Source organism: Choloepus didactylus, chromosome 19 (assembly GCF_015220235.1).
Source record: "Choloepus didactylus isolate mChoDid1 chromosome 19, mChoDid1.pri, whole genome shotgun sequence".
Taxonomy (NCBI): domain Eukaryota; kingdom Metazoa; phylum Chordata; class Mammalia; order Pilosa; family Megalonychidae; genus Choloepus; species Choloepus didactylus.
The window spans coordinates 7,002,060-7,025,595 of record NC_051325.1 but is presented as its reverse complement, the minus strand read 5'-3'; the positions used below and the strand labels follow the sequence as shown (position 1 = coordinate 7,025,595).

The 23,536-nt window shown below is 45.3% G+C and overlaps 1 protein-coding gene across 1 annotated transcript; it reads right to left on the bottom strand.

Annotated features, from left to right (window-relative positions):
- Nucleotides 1–13,066: 13,066 nt before the first annotated feature.
- Nucleotides 13,067–22,928, bottom strand: LOC119516038 (cystatin-8-like). Its single transcript, XM_037812231.1, has 3 exons — nt 22,698–22,928; nt 15,713–15,826; nt 13,067–13,150 (listed from the first exon to the last, which is right to left on the bottom strand). The coding sequence occupies exons 1-3, from the start codon at nt 22,926–22,928 to the stop codon at nt 13,067–13,069; spliced, it is 429 nt and encodes a 142-aa protein (XP_037668159.1).
- Nucleotides 22,929–23,536: the final 608 nt, after the last annotated feature.

Below are 23,536 nucleotides of genomic sequence, written 5' to 3'. Positions count from 1 at the left end.
TCACCAAACCCACTTCCCTCCTGCCCCCACTTTTACAGAGCAAATGTTTCTAATTTTGATGAAGTCCAATTTATCAGTTTTCCCTTTCAGGGATTTCCCTTTGGAATCAAGTTTGAGAACTCTTTGCTTTTCCCTGGATCTCAAAGATTTTCGCCTATATTTTTGTCCTAAACATTTTATAATTTTGCATTTTTCCTTTAAGTCTGTTACACATTTTGAGTTAATTTTTGCATAAGGTGTGAGAGATAGGTTGGGGGTCATTTTCCTGCTTTGGAATGTCTACTTGCCCTGGCACCATTCATTGAAAAGGTCATCTTTTCTCCATTGAATTGCTTTTGCTTTTTGTAATAAATCACTTGGGCATATTTGTGGAGGTCTATTTCCAGCTTCTCTATTCTGTTCCACTGATCTGTTTATCTAAGTCTCTTCTATTACCCACACAGTGTTGATTACTGCCTATATGTAGTAAATCTTGAAATCAGTCAAGTTTTGCTTCCAGAAGAATTTTCACCAGTACGGCATTCGGGTATCTCAAATTCTGTCCAAAACAAATTTTCATCACTATCATATAAACTATCATATAAGCACATAAATAAAATAATTCATGCCTTGAACTCCTTTTCTGGCCAATGCCTAAATATCTTAGCCTTGAAACGTCCTTTACCTGGATTTCTGGGGAGCAGGGGTGATGGTAGTGATTTTAAATTTAAATCCAACTTAAAAGGCCATTTGTTTTGACAACAACCAAAACCCACCTATTGTTCCTTTCAAGCAAAGGCAATTCTTGTCTTCTGGAAATTGGATTCAATTTCCCCGTAAGAGTCCATCCAAGTGTAAACTGAAAAAATATACACTGTTCACTTTTTCTAGGTCCATTTTACCACTGAACTGCATAAACACTGCAGGGTTATCATCTGCTATTAGCATTTTTTAACTAGAATTATCAGTCTTCCAAGGACACTAGAAGACACGATGGGAGGAAGCTCTCCTTCTTAGACACTTATCACCGCATCGGAATTAAGATCACATATCAGTGTGCTTCATTTTTCCAATTGGAATACTGTGGCAGTTTCCCCTTTCTGTCGTTGGCCAAAGCACTTCTTGTGTGTTGTGGGGAGCCAGGCAAGGGGTGGTGAAGATGCTGACATCAGAGGTCCTTGCTCACTCAGTCCCAGGATTTAAATAACCTGTAACATCAGGAAGGAGGGGAGAGAAGGTGGCAGGTTATGTCTCCTTCCTCTGCTACCTCCTCCTACTTGCTCACTATTGACCTCGTCCCATCCAAGTGTTGCAAAATGTTAGTTCTGTGGTCACTTTTGCTCCTGAGCTGACACAGACCTTGATTGTTGCAACTTCAAAGTAGGCCAGGGATGAAAGAGACAGAGCAGAGGGTTCCTAGATTAGGAGAGAGGGGGGTCAAAGGAGGAAGCCCCCAGGTTTTATCTAACACTCGGGACTCTGCTGCACAAACAGGAAGGTGAATCTGGGGGACACTCTTGGGGAAAGACTCTCTGGAAGGTAATGATAATGTTCCCTTTCCCCTTCAGCCCACATCCCCTGCCCCTCAGGCCCCCACCACAGATCCCCAGGGACAGGTCCCAGAGCTTTCCAACACAGCAAGCTCTTCCCAAGGCATGCCCACGTGCAGGGGCTCTGCTTCCGGACCCTGCCTTTCTCTCCCTACCAGGACCTCCAGGACCGCCACTGGCTCCTTGCAGGAATCGGGTCACACAGAGACTGTGGACATGTGCCTGCTGAAGCTCACTGGAATCACTTGCTCAGCATTACCCAGTCAGGCCAAAGGAGCCAGACTGCAGGACTCCGCCCTTTGCAAAAATGAGGAGCTTGACACCATAGTGGAACTGATTTCACCTTGCTCAGTAGTGACATCAAACTTCACCCACAAGAGAAGGCCCAGTGCTGGCTGCAGATCAGAGTAAGAACTGCTCAAAATCCAAGAGATTAGGCCCTCTGCCCCCACCCACCCCCACTGCCAAGGAAATTTCTCCAGGGTCTTTTCTGATTCAGCAACCCCTGCAGCAAGACATGAGGCCTGTGCTATAGGAAGAATCACCAAATCAGATGATTCTAGCTCGAATTGCAGGTCATGCAATCCTGTCTGCTAGCTCAGACCATCACATAGCGGAGAGATAAAGCAACTTCTCCAAACTGGTACTACAACCCAGGGACTCTGACCTCAAGGGTGGCCCCTGTACCTCACTTTGAGTCCTGCTGGGCCCTGCATGGTCCCTAACTGGGGCTGCAGTGTATGTCAGCTTCTGCCCTTGCTAAGTGGCTGGTGCATAATGGACCTATGAAGGAATGGGTGGTGAATCATTTTCCTTCGCAAGCTCATTTGCTTTTTAGAGGGTGCTAATCTTAAAGTAATAGCATCATACACTTTGAGCATCAGTTGACAGTCCTCTGTGGGGATCCCTGTCCGGGACAGAACATTGCATCCCTGTCTCTGGTCTCGGGCAGAGAATAGCTTTAGGTGGACTAGGGAGAGCTCTGGGAGAGGTTTTTAGTGGAGGGGCAGAGGCCTTGACAGAGGCAAGAGAGATGAAGCTCTCGGTGATTTATTTTGGTAACTTCATCTGCACCCCACAGCCCAAGGTGGCACCAATATTTTGTAGTGAAGTCTTCATCCACAGCAGTTCTGATGGAAGAGAACCCAGAGGGCATGTCTTAAATCTGCCTTTCCACAATCCATATGAGTGAGGAAGAGTCGCTTGTTCATATCTAGAGGTGGGAGGAGCTGCTGATGGGTATGATTGCGGGAGGGAAGATGCCGCACCCTCAGTTCGCTCCACGGGTCCAATGAGGCCCACCTTGGCTCACTGCATGTCTTGTTTGGACTATTTTCAATGTTTTTCTCCCTCCCTAAGTACAGCCTCTGATGCAGGTTGTGAAGCTTGCCTGCACCAACAACCCATTGGGTGTCCCATCCTCTTGCCTAAATCCCTTCTGGTAGGCAGAAATGGATGTGTGCTGACAAAGCCATGAAGATGGTGGCCGCCATCTTGGAGACCTGTCCCAACCCCCAGTCCCACCTCTGCCGTCTGTCCCAGGGCCATTACACTGGCTGTCTCCATCAGTGAGTCAAAAATAAAGTATTTAAGTGTATCCATAGCCAAGATAGGGGAAAATGACCGCCACTCCACTGAAGAGTGTTAAAGCTTACCCAGTACTTCTATTACCACCCTGCTTTAGTTTCCTAGCTGCTAAAACAAATACCGTATATAGGTTGGTTTAACAACCTTTATGGAGTCTAGAAAGCTTGGTCCCTCCCTGGGGTCAGTATCATCTTGCTAGTCAGCAATCCTTGGATTTCCTTGGCTTTTCCTTTACATGGCAGTGTATGTGGTGGCATCTTCTCTTTTCTCCTCTGGGAGAAACTTCCAGTTTCTGGCTGCTGCCTTTGGCTTCCTCTCTGTGAGCTTTCCTATATAGCCTCCAGTAATAGGCTTAAGACCCATCTTGATTCACTTGGGCTACACTTCATCTAAAGGTCTTATTTACAATGGGTTCACACCCACAGGAATGGGTTAAAATGAAGAACCACCATACATCCCTACCCTCCACTCCCAACAACCACATCTGAGATGGCAGCCCTACTGTTACCCCAAGTTGCAGTGAGCAGGTTACAGGGTTGAAACATATGGATAAGGCCCTGAGACCAGGAAATGAAGAGCTGAGACAGACTCATGTCTTCCACACCTGGTCTGTGGCTTATTCCCTGCATGAACATTTGGTTGTCCATGGCCTGGGATCACAACCTAGGTGTCCCTGGTGTCCACAAGCTTTTGTGGACCCAGTTCTTGCTTCTGACATCACTTCCCATTGTGGGGTTCCCATAAGCCAGCCAAGACTTTGAAACAACATTCCCTTGCACTCAAACATGGTCATGCCTGTGAAGGAAAGTGATTAGCTGGGACCGGTCACCAAGTATCCAGGCAGTACCTACCTATACAGACAGGTAAGCCAGCGTGGGGAGAGGGACATGCTGCATGCACCAGCCTTTTCACCTCCACAGCCACAGCAGTGACCCAAACCCCACATCTCCTCTCCTCATGTCCCTTTGACCCAGCCTCTGTCCTCTGCTCCATGTTGCTTCCTGGAGCTCTGGTCCTCCATGGCCCCAGGTGGGGACGCTTTCTGTATCATGAGTCATGGTAGGGTGGGGGACAAGCAGAGGAGGACAGGAGCCTCATCAGGGAGAAGACAAAGTAACTCTGGGCAGGGGTGGGATTCATGGCCAGTGAGGGCCCCAACAGCAGTGACGGTGGTCAGCCCCAAAAGCAGAGCTCACAGAAAGGGATGTCCAGGAGACTGAGACCTGCACTCGTCAATCCACAGAGAGGATGAACTGGTGTGAGGGGCTGAGGAGATTCTCATTCAGTGAAGTGACCTCAAACCGATCCAGCCACACAAGCCCAGCAGAAAGTCGGGGAACAGGGGCCCCAAATTTATTTTTGTTAATTCCCATTGGTCTACAGAAAAGGCCACCTGACTTTGTAAGTGAGGAAAATGCACAAAGTAATGACAGATGTAATATCAATGCTGCTTCAAGTGTAGGGAAGGGAAAGAGGGAAAGAAGAGGAAGAGAGAGAAAGGAGGGTGAGGGGAGGGAGGAAAAAGGAAGAGAGGAGGGAGGGAAGAGGGAGGGGAAAGAATAGGGAAGAAGGAGAGGAAACGGAGAGGGAAGAGGGAGAAAGAGAAGAAGGAGAGGGAAGTGAGAGGGGGTAGAAGGAGGCACAGAGGGGAAAGAGGAGGAAGGGAATGCGGGAGAGAGGAAGGACGGGAAGGGAGAGGGAGGAAGGAGGAACGGAGAAAGGGAAGATGGAGGGAGGAGGGGGAGTAGGAGGGAAGGGAACAAGGACATTCTCATGCTGATGAAAACAGTCCCCTAAGTCCTCACTGAAGCAACTGCTTCTCAGAGCTAGCTGTGGCTGAGAACTATTTGCATTGAGAGCACTGAAAGAGAAAGGTGGAGAAAAGTCAGAGACAAGATAAGGAGTTAGGAAGGGCCAGATCCCCACGTGTGTGTGGTAAAGAGTCAGAACATTGGTATGAAGGCTCTGGGGAGTAAGTTTTTCCATTTGGCTCTGTATGGTCTCACAGGAGAAATCTGCATGAAGCCATCTTGCTCTTTTGGTGCTGAGTCTCAGGGTTCTCTCAAGAACGGAGCAGGGGGAAGGATGGAGAGGGTCTGAAAATCAGAACTTAAGGTCTGGAGAGTTCTGAATCCTGGAACCAGGGAACCCTACATGCTCCCAGGCATGAGAAAACAGGCTTCTTCCAAACTGGGCTACCCAAAGGGTGAGAAGCTGGGCTACCCTTCCCTCTCCACCGACGTGCAGGTGAGCCCACAGCCCTGCAAAGCCTTCTTTGTTTCCTGATATGTCCACTTTATTTTCCAGGGGCTTCTAAACCCTTTGACTTAACCATCAAAGGAATCAATTCAAATCCCATTCACATTAATTTATGAAGTAAGAAAAATGCCAAAACCTCACAACATCATAAAATCCACAACATTCTCCATACAAACAAGAAGAAGCTGGGGTGGGGTGGGGGTGGGAGATCCATGTACAGCAGCAACTAAAAACCACTGGCAAGTTAATTAAGATCAAAATAAAGACAGGTATATACACTCTATGTAAAAAATAAAAATAAAAATAAATTTTAAACACACTGCAGGATGAATCTGGACCCGACATCGTGGGATTGAGAACATCTTCCTGACCAAAAGGGGGATACAAAATGAAACAAAATGAAGTTTCAGTGGCACAGAGATTCCAAACGGAGTCAAGAGGTCACTCTGGTGGGCATTCTTATGCACTATATAGAGAGCCCTTTTTAGATTTTAATGCATTGGAATAGCTAGAAGTAAATACCTGAAACTATCAAACTGCAACCCAATAGCCTGGACTCTTGAGGACAATTTGTATAGCAATGTAGCTTATAAGAGGTGATGGTGTGATTGTGAAAGCCATGTGGATCACACTCCCCTTTATCCAGTGTATGGATGGATGAGTAGAAAAACGGGGACAAAAACAAAATGAAAAATGGGGTCAGGGGATGATTTGGGTGTTCTTTTTTATTTTTATTGTTTATTCTGATTCTGATTCTTTCTGATGTAAGGAAAATGTTCAAAAATGGATTGGGGTGATGAATGCACAACTATGTGATGGTACTGTGAACAGTGGATTGTACACCACGGATGATTGTATGGTATGTAAATATATTTCAATAAAACTGAATTCAAAAAACAAAACAAAACAAAAAGCACTGCAGGATTTAACCAATCAAATATTCCAAAAATGCCAATCATCCCTCAAGTTACTTTATAGAATTAGAGGACTTATAATCAACACCCAGGAGAAATATTTAAGAATTTGCAGCATTGCTCCTCAAGCTTTAATTGTGCACACAAATGATCTGGGATCTTATTAAATGTCGATTCTGACTCAGTGGGTCTGGGTGGGCCTGAGAGTCTACATTTCTAACAAGCTCCTGGGTGGCACTGGGGCTGCCACACTCTGGTCATCAGGGCTTTAGGACAGGGAAAACGTCTTGTCCTGGGGTTCCACCACAATGAGCCGCTTCCTTAGGAGAAGAGCAAGAGTCAGGGGTAAATTATAGCTTACTTGGCCCCACACTCACCCCCACCATGCCCTGCTGTACTCGTTTGAGCATTGATTAAGTTTTCAAGGTAGATGTTTACCAGGATGGGATGAAGAGGTTTCTGTTGATATTTATTTTTGAACATCAATAAGCTGTCTATACTTACTTTCCAAATAGCTATGAACAAATATGTACTTAACTCAATTAGGATAAAAAGGTCCTATCTGAGAATAAAAATATATATGCAGGGCCCCCATGAGGAGCTGGGGGGAAATGCAGAAGTGTTGGGCTTCCTCACTTGGATTGTCGCTGATGTTCTCACAAACATTGAGGACTGGCAGTTTGATGTGCCAAGACCTCTATCAAGGGACTTGCCCTTATGAGATTTGTTACTGCAAAGGAGAGGCTAAACCTGCCTATAATTGTGCCTAAGAGTCTCCCCCCAAGTGCCTCTTTGTTGCTCAGATGTGGCCCTCTCTCTCTAGCTAACCAACTCGGTGGGTGAACTCACTGCCCTCCCCGCTATGTGGGACCTGACTCCCAGGGGTGTAAATCTCCCTGGAAATGCAGGATATGACTCCCGGAGATGAATCTGGACCCAGCATCATGGGATTGAGAACATCTTCTTAACCAAAAAGGGGATGTGAAATGAAACAAAATAAAATTTCAGTAGCTGAGAGATTTCAAACGGAGTCAAGAGGTCACTCTGGTAGATTTTCTTACACACTATATAGATAACCCTTTTTAGGTTTTAGTGCAGTGAAATGGCTAGAAATAAATACCTGAAATGATCAAACTGCAACCCAGTAGCCTTGACTCTTGAAGATGACTGTATAACTATGTAGGCTTACAAGGGGTGACAGTATGATTGTGAAAACCTTGTGGATTGCACTCTCTTTATCCAGTGTATGGATGGATGAGTAAAAAAATGACAAAAGACTAAATGAAAACTAGGGTGGGAGGGGATGATTTGGGTGTTCTTTTTTACTTTTTTTTTTTTATTCTTTTTTTTCACTTTTTCTGGTACAAGGAAAATGTTCAAAAAATAGATTGAGGTGATGAATATACAACTATATAATGGTACTGTGAACAACTGATTGTACATTTTGGATGATTGCATGGTATGTGAATATATCTCAACAAAAATGAATAAAAAAAAAAAAAGTTCTGCCTTCTAGGAGGCCAAAGTCCAGAATCACATATTTTCCAGTTGGTCGCACAGCTGTGTCTAACCCCAGACAGGGGTTGCGTTTTTCTGGCCTGGCCACACAGGCAGCTTAGAAGACCACAGCCACAGTCTAGAGGGTGCAGAAAGCAAGCTAGAGATTGAAAGCTTCCAGTGAGGCCAAGGGGAGCCTTCTTCCTGAGCAGGAAGGCTGTTCTCTGTCTTTTACAGAAGCCACAGGAATACTTCCTTCCTTTGGGGTCTGTGCCATTTCTCCTGGGCAATTCCCAGACCCTCTTAAAAACTCCGTAGATGTTGAGATTGCCCACAGCAATTGCAAACAAACTTCAAATGATGCTGAAGTTTCCATGTGAAGTGCAGCAAGTGACAGGCTTGTGAGTTAATCCAGAGCTCTCCCTGGGTTAACCCGGTGAAGGACAAGGTGCAAAAAGAGGGAGGCAGCCTGTCCTGAATCACGGCAGCTGGGGTGTGGAGAACTCCAGAGATTCACAAGGAAAGTGTCAAAGCAGTTTTGAAAAAGTTGAATACGTGATCCACTTACAACTACAATGTGAGCATCTGATTCATTTAACTCAGTAAAGACAGAAGCAGCTGGCTCAGAGAATTATAGCATTAGTGGGTATTAGGCAGGGAAAAAGAACGTTGGGGGAAAATACCAGATGAGACACAAAACTGGCAAATTTCCTAGAGTAATAAAACCATAACATCTGGGTAATCTTTTGTTTTTGTTTTTGTTTTTTTTTCTAGACAGAAATCATTTATATCTCTCTTGAACAAAAAGACCCATAAGTTAGCATTTAAATTTACAGAGACTGGCCCTTTGATTAATAATAAATGGCATGTCAGAGAAAAGTACATTCCCCTAGATAATTCAATAATCAGTGACTGGGCCCATTGGACCATGTTCCAAAAGGGCATTAAAAGGGCATGCTGACTCCTGTTCCCCTTTCTACATTTCCAGCTAACTTTTCTTCGCAGTGGAGGACAAGGAATAAAGGGCAGGCCCTTCTGGGGGAAGACATGCAGAATGGCCTCCACCACCTTTGTGCAGTTTGGATGTATTATGTCCCCCAAAGCACCATGTTCTTTAATGCAATCCTGTGGGGGCAGACATAATAGTGTTGATTAGGTTGGAATCTTTTGATTGAGTGTTTCCATGGAGATGTGACTCAATCAACTGTGGGTGAAACATTTGAGTAAATTATTTCCATGGAGATATGGACTCCACCCATTCAGGGTGGGTCTTGATTTAATCACTGGAGTCCTATAAAAGAGCTCCCAAACAGAAGGAGCTCAGAGCAGCTGAGAGGGACATTTTGGAAAGCAGCTCAGGGAGACATTTTGGAGACGGCCGCTGAAAGCAGACTTTTATTTACACTTTGGGGATACTAGCCCAGACTTTGCTCCAGAGAAGCTAAAAGAGGACAAAATGCCCCAAGAGCAACATTTTGAAGAATGCACAGGAGCTGAGAGAGGAGCTGGAACACAACCTGAGATCAAGAGATGCCAGCCATATGCCTTCCTAGCTAACAGAGGTTTCCAAATGCTATTGGCCTTCCTTTGGTTTTCTGAATGTATACTCGTGTTGGTGTCTTAATTTGGACATTTTCATGGCCTTTGGACTGTGAATTTGTAACCAAATAAACCCCCTTTATAAAAGCCAACCCATTTCTGGTATTTTGCATAACAACAGCATTAGCATAACAACAGCATTAGCAAACCGTTTCTGGTATTTTGCATAACAATAACAACAGCATAACAACAGCATTAGCAAACCAGAACAACCCCACCCCCCCATTCCCCCATTCCCCACCCTCACCCTTGCTCCCACAGCCCTGGAGGGACTCAGCCCCCACAAAAGCAGCTCTGCAACTGTCTGGAGGTTCCGGTCACCAGGGGACCCACACTGGAAGTCACTCAACATGACACTCATTGCCTCCCACTGCTGCTGGCCCCTTGGAGCCGGGTGGTCCAGGTAAATCACCAGTGGACACCCCAGGGGCTAAGTGGGGTGGTGAAGACCCTAGCTAGGAAGTGGCAGAGCTGGGACAGAGCTCCCATCTTCCAAACCTGGACTGGACTCCATCCTCTGTATTGGCCCTTCCCCATATCCATGTCCTGAGCTCCTTGCATGCTTGGCCCTGCCTCTGACCTCAGTTTCTGTAAGCCTGTGGGGTCCCCATGGTCCAGCCCAGGATTTTGCTAAATTGGATTCCTTTTCCTCAAACACATTTACGGCCATGACTGATGACCAGGTGGACAGCCCAAGCATCCCTGATAAAGCAGGGAAGGCTAGGTGGCTAGTGTTCATGTCCAATTCCTTGAGATTATAACCCTACCCAGTCTCTGTGGACTCCTGCACCCCAGGCTGAAACACTGCTTGGCTTCCAGGGCCCAGCACAGGGTCTTTAACAGAACCTCGCTGAAATTACAGGTTCTATGCAAAGGGCTCTGCTCTGGAGAAGGGAAGGGAAGGGTTTTTACATGTGTGTAAGTATGTGTATACATGTGTGTGTGCCTTGAGGGAGTGTGGGTGTGTATGTGTATAGTGTATACGTGTGTGTTCTGGTAACTTTTTAGCAAAAGGGATATTAAATCCACAATGGGGAAATTGAGGCCTGCCTTGCATTTATTGTCAGCCCATGCTAGTGAAAGAGAAGAGATTCAGAGAGGCAGGTTGAAAAAGATGAGATTAAATTAAATCAAATTGTAACATAAATAAAAGCATCCTTAATAGTAGACCGTACATATAAGCGCATGTACATGACGTGACCCTGGACCTGTGTGGGAAGTAGACCCACCTAGGCTGAACACAGATTGCTGACACCTGCCTGCTCCAGGTTCCTGGGGTTCCCCATGCAGCCATGTCCATGAGGAAGGACAATCCATGATGTTGATCTATAATGCCATTTTTCCCTAAGGCATTTCCATGCTCCTCAGATATATTCAATGCAGCCGGACAAGACATACGAAGCTGTAGTGGATCCAGCTACTGCAATGGTCAAGCTCAGTTCTTCCCTTACCTGCTGCCCCCACTGGGCCATCCCATCAGTGTGCCTGGGATGCAGGAGTGAGGGGAACAATTTTGGTGGAGCCTCCCTGGCCCACAGGGAAGAATGTTTTTTAATTAGGAAAATTGTATAAGCTCAAGTAATGTAAAGTGATGTTTCAGGTCCAAACCCTGGCCTCTTAGTTTGGCGAGGATCTTGAGAAGCAGGGCAAGGAAGCAGAGGGGGGCCCTCACTAGACGGAAGCAGGAGGCATGAAGGTGAGGTTGGATGGGGAAGCACAAGAATCACGGGCCAAGGCTGGGAGGGGAAGAGATGACACAGGTCTCTCTACTTAATGACATCAATTGGGCTAAACAGAGAAACCGGAGGAAAAATGGTTGGCCTCTGAGTTTCATGGCGTTCCAGTTTGCTAATGCTGCCATTTTGCAAAACATCAGAAATGGATTGGCTTTGATAAAGGGGGTTTATTTGGTTACAAAGTTACGGTCTTAAGACCATAAAGTGTCTAAGGCAAAGCATCAACAATAAGGTAACTTCACTGGAGAAAGGCCTTTGGCATCCGGAAAACCTCTGTTAGCTGGGAAGGCACATGGCTGGCGTCTGCTTGCTCCCAGGTTGAGTTTCAAAATGGCATTCTCCAAAATGTCTGCATCAGCTTCCAAAAGCCATCTTCAAAATGTCTGTCTCAGCTGCAGCTGTTCTGATGTCCTTGTGTTTGTGAGCTATTTTATAGGGCTCCAGTAATTAAATCAAGACCCACCCTGAATGGCGGGGTCCACACCTCCATGGAAATTATCCAATCAGACATTTCACTCACAGTTGATTGAGTCACAACTCCATGGAAACAATCAATCAAAGGATTCCAACCTAATCAACACTAATACGTCTGCCCCCACAAGATTGCATCAAAGAACATGGCGTTTTGGAGGACATAATACATCCAAAGTGGCACACATGGCCTTGTCTTAGACAGAAATTTTGCCGTCCACCTACCAGTCCACTTGAGGTAAAAAACCTGGCTCATGTTTGTGTATTTGAAGAACAACTGACCTCTGTTGAGGGTTGAGTCATGTCCCCACAAAGGTCATGTTCACATCCCAACCCCTGGTCCTGTGGGCGTGAGCCCATTTGTAAATAGGACCTTTGAAGATGTTATTCATTAAGGCATGCCCAAACCGAAGGAGGGTGGGCCTTCATCCAATATGGCTGAAGTCCTTGTAAGCAAAAAAGGCATGAGAAGAAACAGGCTGAAAGTCAATGGAACCCAGAAGAGAAAAACGGCATCACCGTGTGCATTGCCATGTGATAAAAAAGCCAAGGAGCAATGGTGGCTGGCAGCCAGCACCAGGATATTATAGACTTAGAGGAGAAAGCATCGCCCTGCTGACCCCTGGATTTTGGACTTCTCCAAGCTTCAAAACTGTGAGCCAATAAAGAGCCCTTTTTTAAGTCAACCCATTACATATATATATTTTTTGTTTCAGCAGTCAAGAAGCTAAAATAGCCTCTGAAATCATATCAACACCACCTTTAAAATAGACACATCTATTTTTAATGATTATCTCTTCAAGTGATTTTTATTGCCTACCAACCTCTCTGCCTATTTCCTTCTCACATTCTCCAACTTCCCTCCATCTCTCTCTCTCTGTATCATTCACACTCACACACACACACACATAGCACACACACTTTACTCTTGAGGTTGTATTGCCCTCTCCTTTCTCTTTTTGTAACAATTTGTTGAATTTACATAAAAGAAACACAAAGTCCCCCACCTCACAAAGATACTGTGGAGAGGACTTCTGGTCTACCAATGTGGTTTCCCAGCTCAGGAGTCCCAACCACTCAGAACTTGCAGAAGGAAGTAGCCTCACACCAAAGACACCTGTCACCTGCACCACTGGGTGCAGACCTCATTAAGGGGCTGTTACCCCATCACTAGGGTCTCATCCTCAGATGGCGAGGAATGAAATCAGACCCTTGTTCCATTCTTTATACTTAGTGGCAAACATCCCTGGTGGTACAAATAAGCTGGGCAACATGAGTGATATCCCTGGATGCCAGGAAAGAGGAATTAGACATTCCCATTTTTAGTGACCACAAAAGGATCTGAAACTAAAAATCAGAAAGGCAAGCAGAGAGGATTGGCGAGGAAAGCAAGTTGGTAACAGCTTTGGAGAGCCATTGTTCTTTTTCAAAGGGAAGACAGAGATAGTGGTTGAAAGAATGCCCCAGAAGCCCATTAGTCATCTGCACATTGTTTCTTCATCACAGTGAAATCACCATTCCAGGGCAGCGCTCCTACCACAAAACTGCAAACTGTTTTCTGAAAGAAAAGACAACACAAATCAGGGGTGCACCAAAAGGAAAAGATAAATTTGTCCCATTGCTAGGTGTCAGCTTTGGAAAGTCCTAGTAATGGGTCATCACCCTTAAGGATGCCTCCAGGGATCTGCTGCACAGAGACTCAGAGCTTCAGAGCCATCAGCAGTTTCCCATAAGGATCCTTGTTCAAATCCTAACCACAGGCAGGCAACACACATTAACAATCATAATAATATCGGTGGGAGATTAGCTGTAAACTTAAATTTTAATTCTTTTTAATATTTTTAAACAGATGTACATTATTTTAATAGTTAAGTAAGTCAGGATAAGAGCAATTTAGAGGATTCTAGGACCCAAGTATATATTTTTTCCAAAGAACCTTCAAAATGCCATTGAAATGACAAAAGAAATATTCTGTGTGTGTGTGATGAAAGGATGGATGGATGGATGGGTCAATGGATGGATAAATAGTTGGATGGATCAATGGATCAATGGATGGATGGATGGATGGAAGCATGGATGGATGGATGCATGGATGGATGGATGGATCAATGGATCAATGGATGGATGAACAGACAGACAGGCAGACAGCAGTACTAGAAAACAGCAAAGGGCATCTTAAATAGACTGGAGATATTGAGGAGCTACGAGGCAGATGGAGTCAGACAGAAGGAAGTTCGACCCTTGGTGTGTACTAATCACATGCAAAGGAGGACTGTGGATGACTTCTGACCCACATACCCATGAAAAAGACCCAATCAAGATGATTTTATAGGCAAATTACATTTAATCTTGTAAACTGAGGTTTGGTCTTTGGTTTTTAAACTGATTCAGATGGAAAGCCCCATTCTCCCTACACCAGAACAGTAAAATCCTGAGACCAAAATGTGACAAAGAAATAAATTACAGCCCAAATTCACCAAGTCAATAAGGAACAAAATAGGAACAAAATACTAGGGAATTAAAGCAAGCCAATTGCCCATTATATGATTACTGTCCCAAATGCAGCACTTTCTAGACCTTGCCAGTGATATGAAATACTTATGCTATTTGTACCTGGAAATGCTGCCATGAAAATTCTTTATGTGCATATGTTTGTGTAAATGTGCATATGTGTGTGTGTGTGTGTGTGTGTGTTCATGTGGGGGGTCAATGAACATGTGTGTGGATACACATGTGTACATTTGTGTAAGCACGTGCACGTGTGTCTTGCCAGCGTGTTCATGTGTATGTATGAGTGTGTACATGTGTGTGAGTGCAAGTGAATGTGTGCACGTGTGAGTGTGTTGTAAATGTGTACACGTGTATTGTGTGAGTTCACGTGACCATTGATTCATGAGTGTGTGTGCACATGTTTGCATTTACCACATGCTTCAAGTGATTCTGAACATCAGGGAAGTTTAAGAGTGCTTAACACATATAAAATAAAAATTCCTAAATAATACAGTGGCCTCTCGAATCCCACTGTATTCTAAAAGAAAAATGCACCATATTCCAGACATGTAAGAAATGGCCCAACATTAGGGAATCCATTGTTTTAATTAATTACACTAACAGATGAAAGAAGAAAAACTATCCAATATTCTTGGTATATTTTGAAGAAATACTTGATAGAAGAAACAATTTTAAAAATAACTCATAAACAGAGACTTAAAGTAACATCAGAAATCAATGCTTAATATTTAATAATAGTATATAAACATTGCATACATTCCCATGAGAGTCAGTACGAAAGAAACGTTCAGTATTTTTACTCTTCAGCCTTATTCCAAAGGCCTGGAGAGAAAAAAATTCAGTTTTCATTATTGAGAAATGTGCATGTGTGCCTTAAAATCCAAAAAGGTCTGTGGAAACTTTAGACAAAAGAGGCCCCGCGGGGACAAACAGGCAAAAAGCAACAATTGCCCTATGGACCAAAGAGTCCAGTAGAAAATATAAATTCAAAACATGTATATTCCTGAAAAGAATAAAACATAAAATAGTCGCACATAAACATAAAAGACCCAGTGGCCTTAGGATGTGCTTGTTGCGTAAATGCTTGTCTGGTGGGCATCTACCATCAACCGGAAATGGTAGGACGTATTTCATTTGAGTGGACAGGCACAGTTTTAGTCAAACATCAGATCTAAGTGTACCTTACAATTTCCTGTGCTGTGGCAATATGTAAAGCAGAGGTTCTCAAGGTATGGCCCTGGGCCTGTGGCAGCAGTGTCACCTGGGATCATGTTAGAACTGCACCTTCTTGGACCCCCGACACAGCTACTGAACCAGACACTCCAGCTGGGGCCCCATCACCTGGGTTGCACCAAAGCCTCTAGGGGATTCTGATGCTCACATTACAAAGAAAGGAGCCAAGACATACCAACATTCCCTGTTGGGTAAACTCCAGAAAGCCTGGGTCATTCACCAGTCTTGGACAAAGCACTGTCAGAAGGGAACAATCTGGGGCTCGCCCTACCTCAAAGACCAAGAAATTCAGTCCTGAGGCCAAAGACCCTGAGCAGACCAAGTCAGCCCTTGGGTGACACGCTGGACTGTTTCCTGACCTTATTTTGTCACCCACCTTTTCCAGCTTGGAGTTTTCCTGAACGACACAGCTTTCACTGTGGTTTAAAGGCTTTCTGCAATTGCTGCGGGCAATTTCGACGTCGATAAAATATTCCATACAGTCTGTGACCTGTCAGGTAGCAATCGTGAAGTTTAATTTTTAAAAAAGTTTTTATTTTATGTCAAAGAGTTTTAGCTAACCCTAAAGAAGTCACTCTCACTCTAGTTTTCTTCTCTCCTTTTCTCATTCCCCCTTTCCCCAGTTCCTCCCTTTCCTTGCTCTCTCCCTCTCTCTCTCCCCAGACATATCTTCAGGGGAAGCCAACTGATACCCTCTGCATCAAGTCCTTTGCACGCTGAGACTAGTGACGATCTGGGGCCAGATGTTGAAAAGGCTTCTTTCCAGGGTGGGGCCTCCCTTCTCGTTCCACTTTTTGCCCCAAAACCCAGGACATGTAGCTACTCAGTGAAGGGTGGGAGGAGGAGGATGGGGTCACCACAACCATAGACTTTCCTGGACCCGAGATGCTACATGTTCCCCAGGTCCTTTCACACACATGTGCACACACACACACACACACACATATCTCTGGTCACACTGACCCTGGTGAAAGCTCTTGCTCTTTTAAGCTTCTTGAGCTTCCCCACCCAAGTCCCTCCCACCACCCCAGGGGCCATGTTCTCTGTGGGGTCTTCAATGAGTAGAGCAGCAGGAGGTTCACAGTAAGAGATCAGTATTTGCTGAATTCACTAATGATTGAACACCAGATAATGCTACACATGATGACACTTAAACCTGCTTTCATCTGGTTTTAAAAGACTATAGCAGTCAATGAAGAGTCAGGAAGCTAGACTTTTGCTCGCCACCAGGGTAGCCCATGGCTATGGTTCCTGGAATAATTGTACAAAGAGGTGGAAGACAAGAGCTGTCTTGCAGGGTCTGATATTCAAGCCTAGTCCACAGACGTTCTCTGGAATTTAAGTAAATCTGTCAGATCCCCTGGTTTTACAGGCAACTTTCCTCATTTCTTATGTCCCACTAAATTTATTCTTGTGTATTTTTACAAGTTTGTTTTGAGGGGTTGTTTGGGATGCTACTAGGAAAGTGATTTTTTTTCACATGATATAGATAGATGATAGGTAGATAGATAGATAGATAGATAGATACATACATACATAATACATAATAGATAGAATACTCTCCAGTGACCTCTAGCTGGTGTCAGGAGAACCAATGACTTTTCCATGTCTTTGGCTGTCACTCTATCAATCCCCTATGTTCATATACACAATGGATAAATACACTCTGAAAAGGAGGACACATCCTTGGATACCAAGGAAAATGATGACTTGTCCCACTGAATCAGGAATCACGAGAGCACATATTTTATATCCTTTAGGGGAAATATATGTTTATACACATGCATATGTAGTTTTTGTTTTTTGGTTTTTTTTTCTTTTGTATTCACTCATTTGCTGGGCAATCCCAGACTATTCCAACTCATGCAGCTGTTGCCGCTGAGCAGGCAAATAAACACCAGCAAATAAACTGCAGGCAGACATTTCCTGAGTAATAATAATGGGCAAAGAAATGCAGATTTACACATAGCATCAGTTCTAGCATTTTCAGTCAGGGACTTCAAGGTTAGAAGGGACCTAAAACTGACCAATTTCTGCTGCTTGCCAAGCCCCTGAAGCCCCTTCCCACCCACCACCAGTGCAGTCCCTCTCGTCAGAATCTGCTGACTTGTGTCCCTCCCTGGCTTAAAGGGGATGGGCAGGGCTTTGAAACGTGCTGGACAATAAGGAGCAGGCTTCTCTGGGACAGTGCCATATGCCTCGGGTGGTAAGTATCAGCCATAGCTCACAGTCACCAGAAATGCCCCAGCCTCCTACTGCAAGCTCTGCTGGCACAAAATACCCTCCTGACCAGCTCTCTTTTTAAAGGACAGGACATCCCATCTGCTTGTCACATTTTAGATGGAAATTGCCATTGCATTGATAGCATCAGTATGGTCTGTGCCATGAGGATGCACACAGGGAGGCTGTCAAGGAGGCGCTTCACTGTTGTTATGGATGGAATCATGTCCCCTACAGAGATATGCTCAAATCCTGACCTCTAGTCCCATAGGAGTGAACCCATTTACAAACAGGGTCTTTGAAGATGTTATTTGTTAAGGTGAGGCCAAACTGAATGAGCATGGGCCTTAAACCAATAGGGGGCCTTAAAAGCAAAGGAAATTTGGACCCAGTTGGTGAGAAACTGAAAGAACAGAAGGAGACAGATGGCATGTGATGGAGGCAGAGATTGAGTTGAGGGTAGCCAGCAAGCCACCACCAGAATGCTACAGACTTCAAAGGATGCATGATCCTGCCAAAACTTTAATTTTGGACTTCCAGCCTCCAAAACTATGATACAATAAATTCCTGCTGTTTAAGCCTACAGCTAGTCTTTATAGTAGCTCTGGCAAACTAAGACACATGTCTACTGAAACCATATGTTTCCATTTTTGTGCGATCATGGTAGACAGAATTTTGGTCTCCCAAAGCTGTCCATGTCCTCATCCTGGGAACCTGTGAAAAGGCTATGTTACATGGCCAGAAGGACTTTGAAGATGTGATTAAATTAAGAATCTTAAAATAGGGAGATTATCCTGGACTCCTGGGTGGGCCCGATGTAATCACAAGGGTCCTTAGAAGAGGGAGGAATAAGAGAAGGAACTGTGAGGACACAATACAAGGATGCTTGGAAAATGGCTCAATTCAAGGTATGAGAAGCATTTTGAAGCTAGTCTCTGAGATGTGAGAAAAAATTAATATAAACACACATAAATGTATTTCAATATGGTGCCTATTTAAATATATTTACATTTTTATATATGCACACTCATTAAAATAGTGTATCCTTATTTGAAGAGATCACTCTTTCTTTTGATCATCTTGATCCATTGAATCATTGATCTTCTCCTTAGTTTCCAAAGTCATACCATGAAAAGACACTTACTCCCTGGGGGGGGTACCCTTATTAGAACCCCCTTCTGGACTGAAGGACACAATCCAACAGCTGCTGAGAGGAACCTGGGCAGACGGTCCTCATGGATCAGACCCCTCAGAGATGGCCTTGCTACCCAACGTCATGCCCTTCCTGAGATGGCCACCCAGAGGCACACCTCTCCCTGAGGTGTCCGTCATCCAATAGCTGATGTGTGATGTCAAGGCTCTGGCTTCTCACCACATTTGGGACGCCTCTGAAAGGCCATCCACCTTCTGATCACCCTATGGGGTGGCTGAGGTTTCTGCTCAGACATTCTCTCTATTTTCCTCAGGGCTTATCCCCCAGGGCCTCCCTGAGAAGCTTCCTGCACACTCATCTCAAGTTCCTGGGATCCCACCGAGTCACTCCTCTTTCCCACGGCCCTTCCTAACATCACCTGCCATGTCTCAAACACCTACAGGCTCCCAACACTAGATTCTGGAGTCAAAAGAGGAGGCTTTCCAAACTAATTAAGTCCACGCATGCATGGGTTCACTTTCAAACATCCGAATTAAGAAAGAAGAGGAGTGATTTTTAATGATCCAAAATTTAGAAAATGATGCGATTTCTCTTTTTAAATATTTCCAAAATTTGCATTCCAGTTTCCTCCCCTTAATTTGGTTGACTCTCATCACTCTTCAAGTTTAGATAAGTGTGTGCTGCCTGCACCAGTGACTTGTGGTCGAGAAGGAGTTCTCTCTGGGCAGGTGGGATTAGACGAGTCTGCGCATTGGGCCCAAGTTCACCTGAACTCACCTTTTCCTATCAGGCCCTTGAATAAATTGGTGTGAAATTTTAGCTGTGCTACAAGGCACCAGCAAAGGGCCCTCTGAGTAGCCGTTCCCAGGGTGGGGGGTGAGGAGAGAAACTAGATAAAAGACATCAAGAAGTGACCAGCTGGGTTTGGGAGTTAGGTTTGTAGTTTTTAGGGAATCTTGAAAATAGTGTGGAGGTGAACCTGAGAATCAACAGCACATCCAATTTATAATAGTAATAACTGATAGTTCCCAGCCACAGGGGACCCTCTGTCCAGCCCTGTTCTAAATGGTTTGATGCAATTCATTTAATCCTCACACCAGCCTCTAGGTGAGGCTGTCACCCCCCTCCTCCAAAGGTAAGGAAGCTGAGGAACAGCAAGACTGAGTAGCCTGCCTAAGGTCACGCTGCAGCCAGTGGCAGACCCAGATTCTAACGGAGGCCCCAGAGGAGAGCTTATATCCCTAGCCCAGTACTGAGCCACTATGCAATGTCCCACGGATTCTGCTCACCTACTCTTAGAGATTGAATCCTCTCCCCCCAGGTCCTGTGGGTGTGGACTCATTGTAGATAGGACCTTTGAAGATGTTGTTAGCTAAGGTGTGGCCAAATGGAATGAGGATGGGCCTTCATCCAATATGGCTGAAATCCTTATAAGCAAAGGAAATTGGACACAGAGAGAGAAGCCACAGGGAACAAACAAAAGCTGGAAGTTAATGGAATCTGGAAGAGAAAGAAGACACCACCATGTGCATTGCCATGTGATAGAAAAGCCAAGGATCCCCCCGAGGATGGCCAGCCAGAAGATACTGACTCTGGGATGAAGCAAGCCTTCTAGTCTCTGAAACTAAGAGCCATAAGTTTTTGTAAAGCCAACCCATTGTATGGTATTTGTTTTAACAGCTGGGAAATTAAAGCATCCAGCCATGAGAAGTCAGAGGCATCCGTATATGCTAATTCCAGGGAAACAAGGACTTAAAGGTGAGAAGAAGGAGGCCATGTGCTCAGGTGGACATCCCCATGAAATCCTCAACACCCCTCAGCCTAAAACTGAGTTTACCAGAGCAATAGTTTTAAAAATCAAACCTGGTACCATGAATCCTAAAAACTTCCCATGCTAATGTTTTTTCTGGCCTTCCAGGGCTCCCAAGTTAAATAAAGATCTTGCCCAAGGCCCACAGGGCCGGGAATTGTCTGGCTGCTGTCCACCACTATGGCGGCCACACTGGCTTCTCAGAGTTGCCCAAATGGGCCGTGTTCCTTCCAACTGGGAGCCTGGATGTTCTTTGCCGCCTCCACACACTCCCCTCCTGTAATAGATGCTGTGAGTGGTACCCTGCACCCCACACTGTGCCCAAACACAATGCAGGTTTCCGGGCTCCCTGCCCAAGGGCTTGCAGCTGCCAGAAAGAGTGAACAGCTCCTGGGGCAGCATTTAGCCAATGACTGATGAGAGTTGGTGGATAAATACCCCAGCTCCCTCACCTGTAGGGTGGGCAACTCTGAGGTGGGATCTATGCTGTGTCCCTGAGGACCTCAGACAGGCTGAACATCAGTTGCCCATGGTGGTTACCTGCTCATTGACTCACCTTGTGCCCTCCTAGTTCTTCCTGGGATGGCCTCCTGAATAAACTACTTGCACTTGAATTTTAGTATCAGGCGCTGCTTCCAGGGAAACCCAAACCAAAGTATTTCCCACCAACCTCCTTCCCCTCTTTCCCTCTTCGACTCATAATCAGGCTTCAGGTTTCATCTTCAACATCACTCCCTTAAAAGTGGTGGTTCTCAACCTTAACTGCATGTTGGAATCACCTAGAGAGTTTTAAAACCTGAGACTTGGGTTCCTACCCAGAGATCTTTATTTCATTGGAGAGGGCACAGCCTGGGCAGTGGAAACTTTAGGAGCTTCCCAGGTAAGAACAGGTGTTGAAGGAAGACTTTCCCAGTGCCCCAGCCCCCATATACCACATCATCACGGGCACCACAACTCTCATTCTTGGTTTAGGATTTTTCTTTCCAATTAGACTGTCGGCTTTCTAACGACCACAGTCATTTATATCTTGCCATCGTATCTATAGTAGCTAGGACAGCAGCTGTCTCATTAAGAAGTGGCATGTGAGAAAGTTGTCAAATGCATATGCTACTTGGATACCAAAGAAAGAAAATATTGAAGCAAACTAGAAAAGTTGCAAAACCCAGGAAACTTTTTAGCATACTTTTAGTAGTTGGTCTTGCTGGCCCTCATTTCAAAACGCACTGGGAATTTGTATCTCTTGATGAATTGTCCAGGGCAGCAACTGGGCCTAATCAATAGAGGGTGCCCCATCATCAGCTTTACGTACTGGAAATTCAGTGCTGATGACTCATGTTGGCCCAAGGATCTGGGGGACATAAGTGGCAGAACATGAAAGGACCCCTCTCCTGCTAACGGAGGCAACTTGGTGAGCATAAAAGCTTAAAAAACCATTTCCAGCAATGATCTATCTGATGAGTCATTTTCCACACATCCTGAAAGTTTCACAGTACAATTACAAACCCCACTACCAACAAATCCACAGAAGCTGGGAATCAGAGTCAGCTGAAATTTCAATATTGAGGGCCTTTTATTGACCATAAGTGGCAGGGCCACCAGCTTGCAAACACCAGGGAGCATCACACACTTAGCAATCCATATAAGAAATGCTTCCCAGAGCTGGGCAACTCTTGGCCCCGTGGAGAGGGAGGTTTCATAAACAGTAAACTGGTATGATCCACAGTCATTAAATCAATGTTGAATTAAAAGAATGAAAAATATAGGAGGGGGCACTTTTTATTAGTTTATGCATTAGATAGTGCCGTATGCCTCCCTTCTGCTCCGCACTCTGGGTTATTTTGATAGGTTTAAATGTTGCCCATGGTGACATGACTGCAAAATGCTCACAGCACTCAGTTTGCCTGCAGACTTTAGCAAAGACAAATCATGAACACTTGATTTGCAGTAATGGGTTTAAATGAGCTAATATACGTAACATACTGAGAACAGACCAAACATATGGAAAGTATCATATGCATGCAATGTTGTTGCTGTTCTGTGTGAGCGTGTATGTTTTTAAAGCCCTAGCACTTGCAGGACTTTTGCATATCAGCCTTCCTCTCACGTGCCCACTCTTTCAGTCTGGTTTCAACCTGACCCACCCTACGCCAATGTCTCATATGGAAAGAGCACCTTTACCTGCAGCTGAACTTGCAGTATCTTGACCACCTGGAAGACGTACTTGTCCTCGCTCTCTTTGTTGTACTCTTTCATGGCAAACCACAGACACTGCTTGACATTGGAGTTTGAGGAGTTCTTGAGATTTATTTTCCTCAACGCCTTCACCTTGTTCTTGTCTGGGTCCGTGTTGTCTGCCAGAGCCACCAGCATAGACAGCAGGATCAGGGAGGACCACCAGTGTATGCTCATGGTACCTTAGCTGGGGGCGCAGGCCAGCCTCCTCCTTGTGCTCTCAAGGCTGCAGTGGGAAAGCTTGGAGGGGGTAAGAAAGAGGATCAAGGCGGAGGGCAGCTGCTTCTGTGGGTCCAAAGATCCTACCACACCAGGCTACCTTCTCACAGCATCAGCCCTAAAGGGTGACCCTCCTTCTCCAAGGAGAACTACTCACAGGGTGGGGGTGGGTGGGGCATGTTCTTTGCTATGACCCTCCTCTCTCCTTCTCCTGGGTGTTGTCTTGCTTTCTGCTTCTCCACATTAGAACCCAAGGTGCCAATGCTGCCCCTGTGTGTATCACCAACCACCAATATGAGTTGGGTCTTGGTCTTCTGACATGTGACTGAACTGCTGCTGGGTGAGAGCCCCACCTCAGGACTGGGTACCTCCCTCACCCCCAGGTCTCCCAGCTCTGGGCTTCCCGTGGACTTCCCAACCTGCTCTAACTCACTGGGCTCCCCCTTCCTTCTTAGACTTGGGCTCTGACCACCGAAGCCCTGGTTTTCCTGTGTCTTCTGACCCCTCTGTTCATGCCTGTGCCCTGGTCAGGTGCTGGGAGCTCACCCACAGCCCCTTTGTGATGT

Bases quoted from the DNA above. Each gene is read 5' to 3' on its own strand.
- LOC119516038 (XM_037812231.1), bottom strand. From the start codon at position 22,928: ATGAGCATACACTGGTGGTCCTCCCTGATCCTGCTGTCTATGCTGGTG. The intron at 15,827-22,697 runs GTAAAGGTGCTC...GCTACCTGACAG, and splicing joins TACTGCAAGTTCAGCTGCAG to GTCACAGACTGTATGGAATA. The intron at 13,151-15,712 runs GTGGGTGACAAA...CTTTTCTTTCAG, and splicing joins AAAACTCCAAGCTGGAAAAG to AAAACAGTTTGCAGTTTTGT.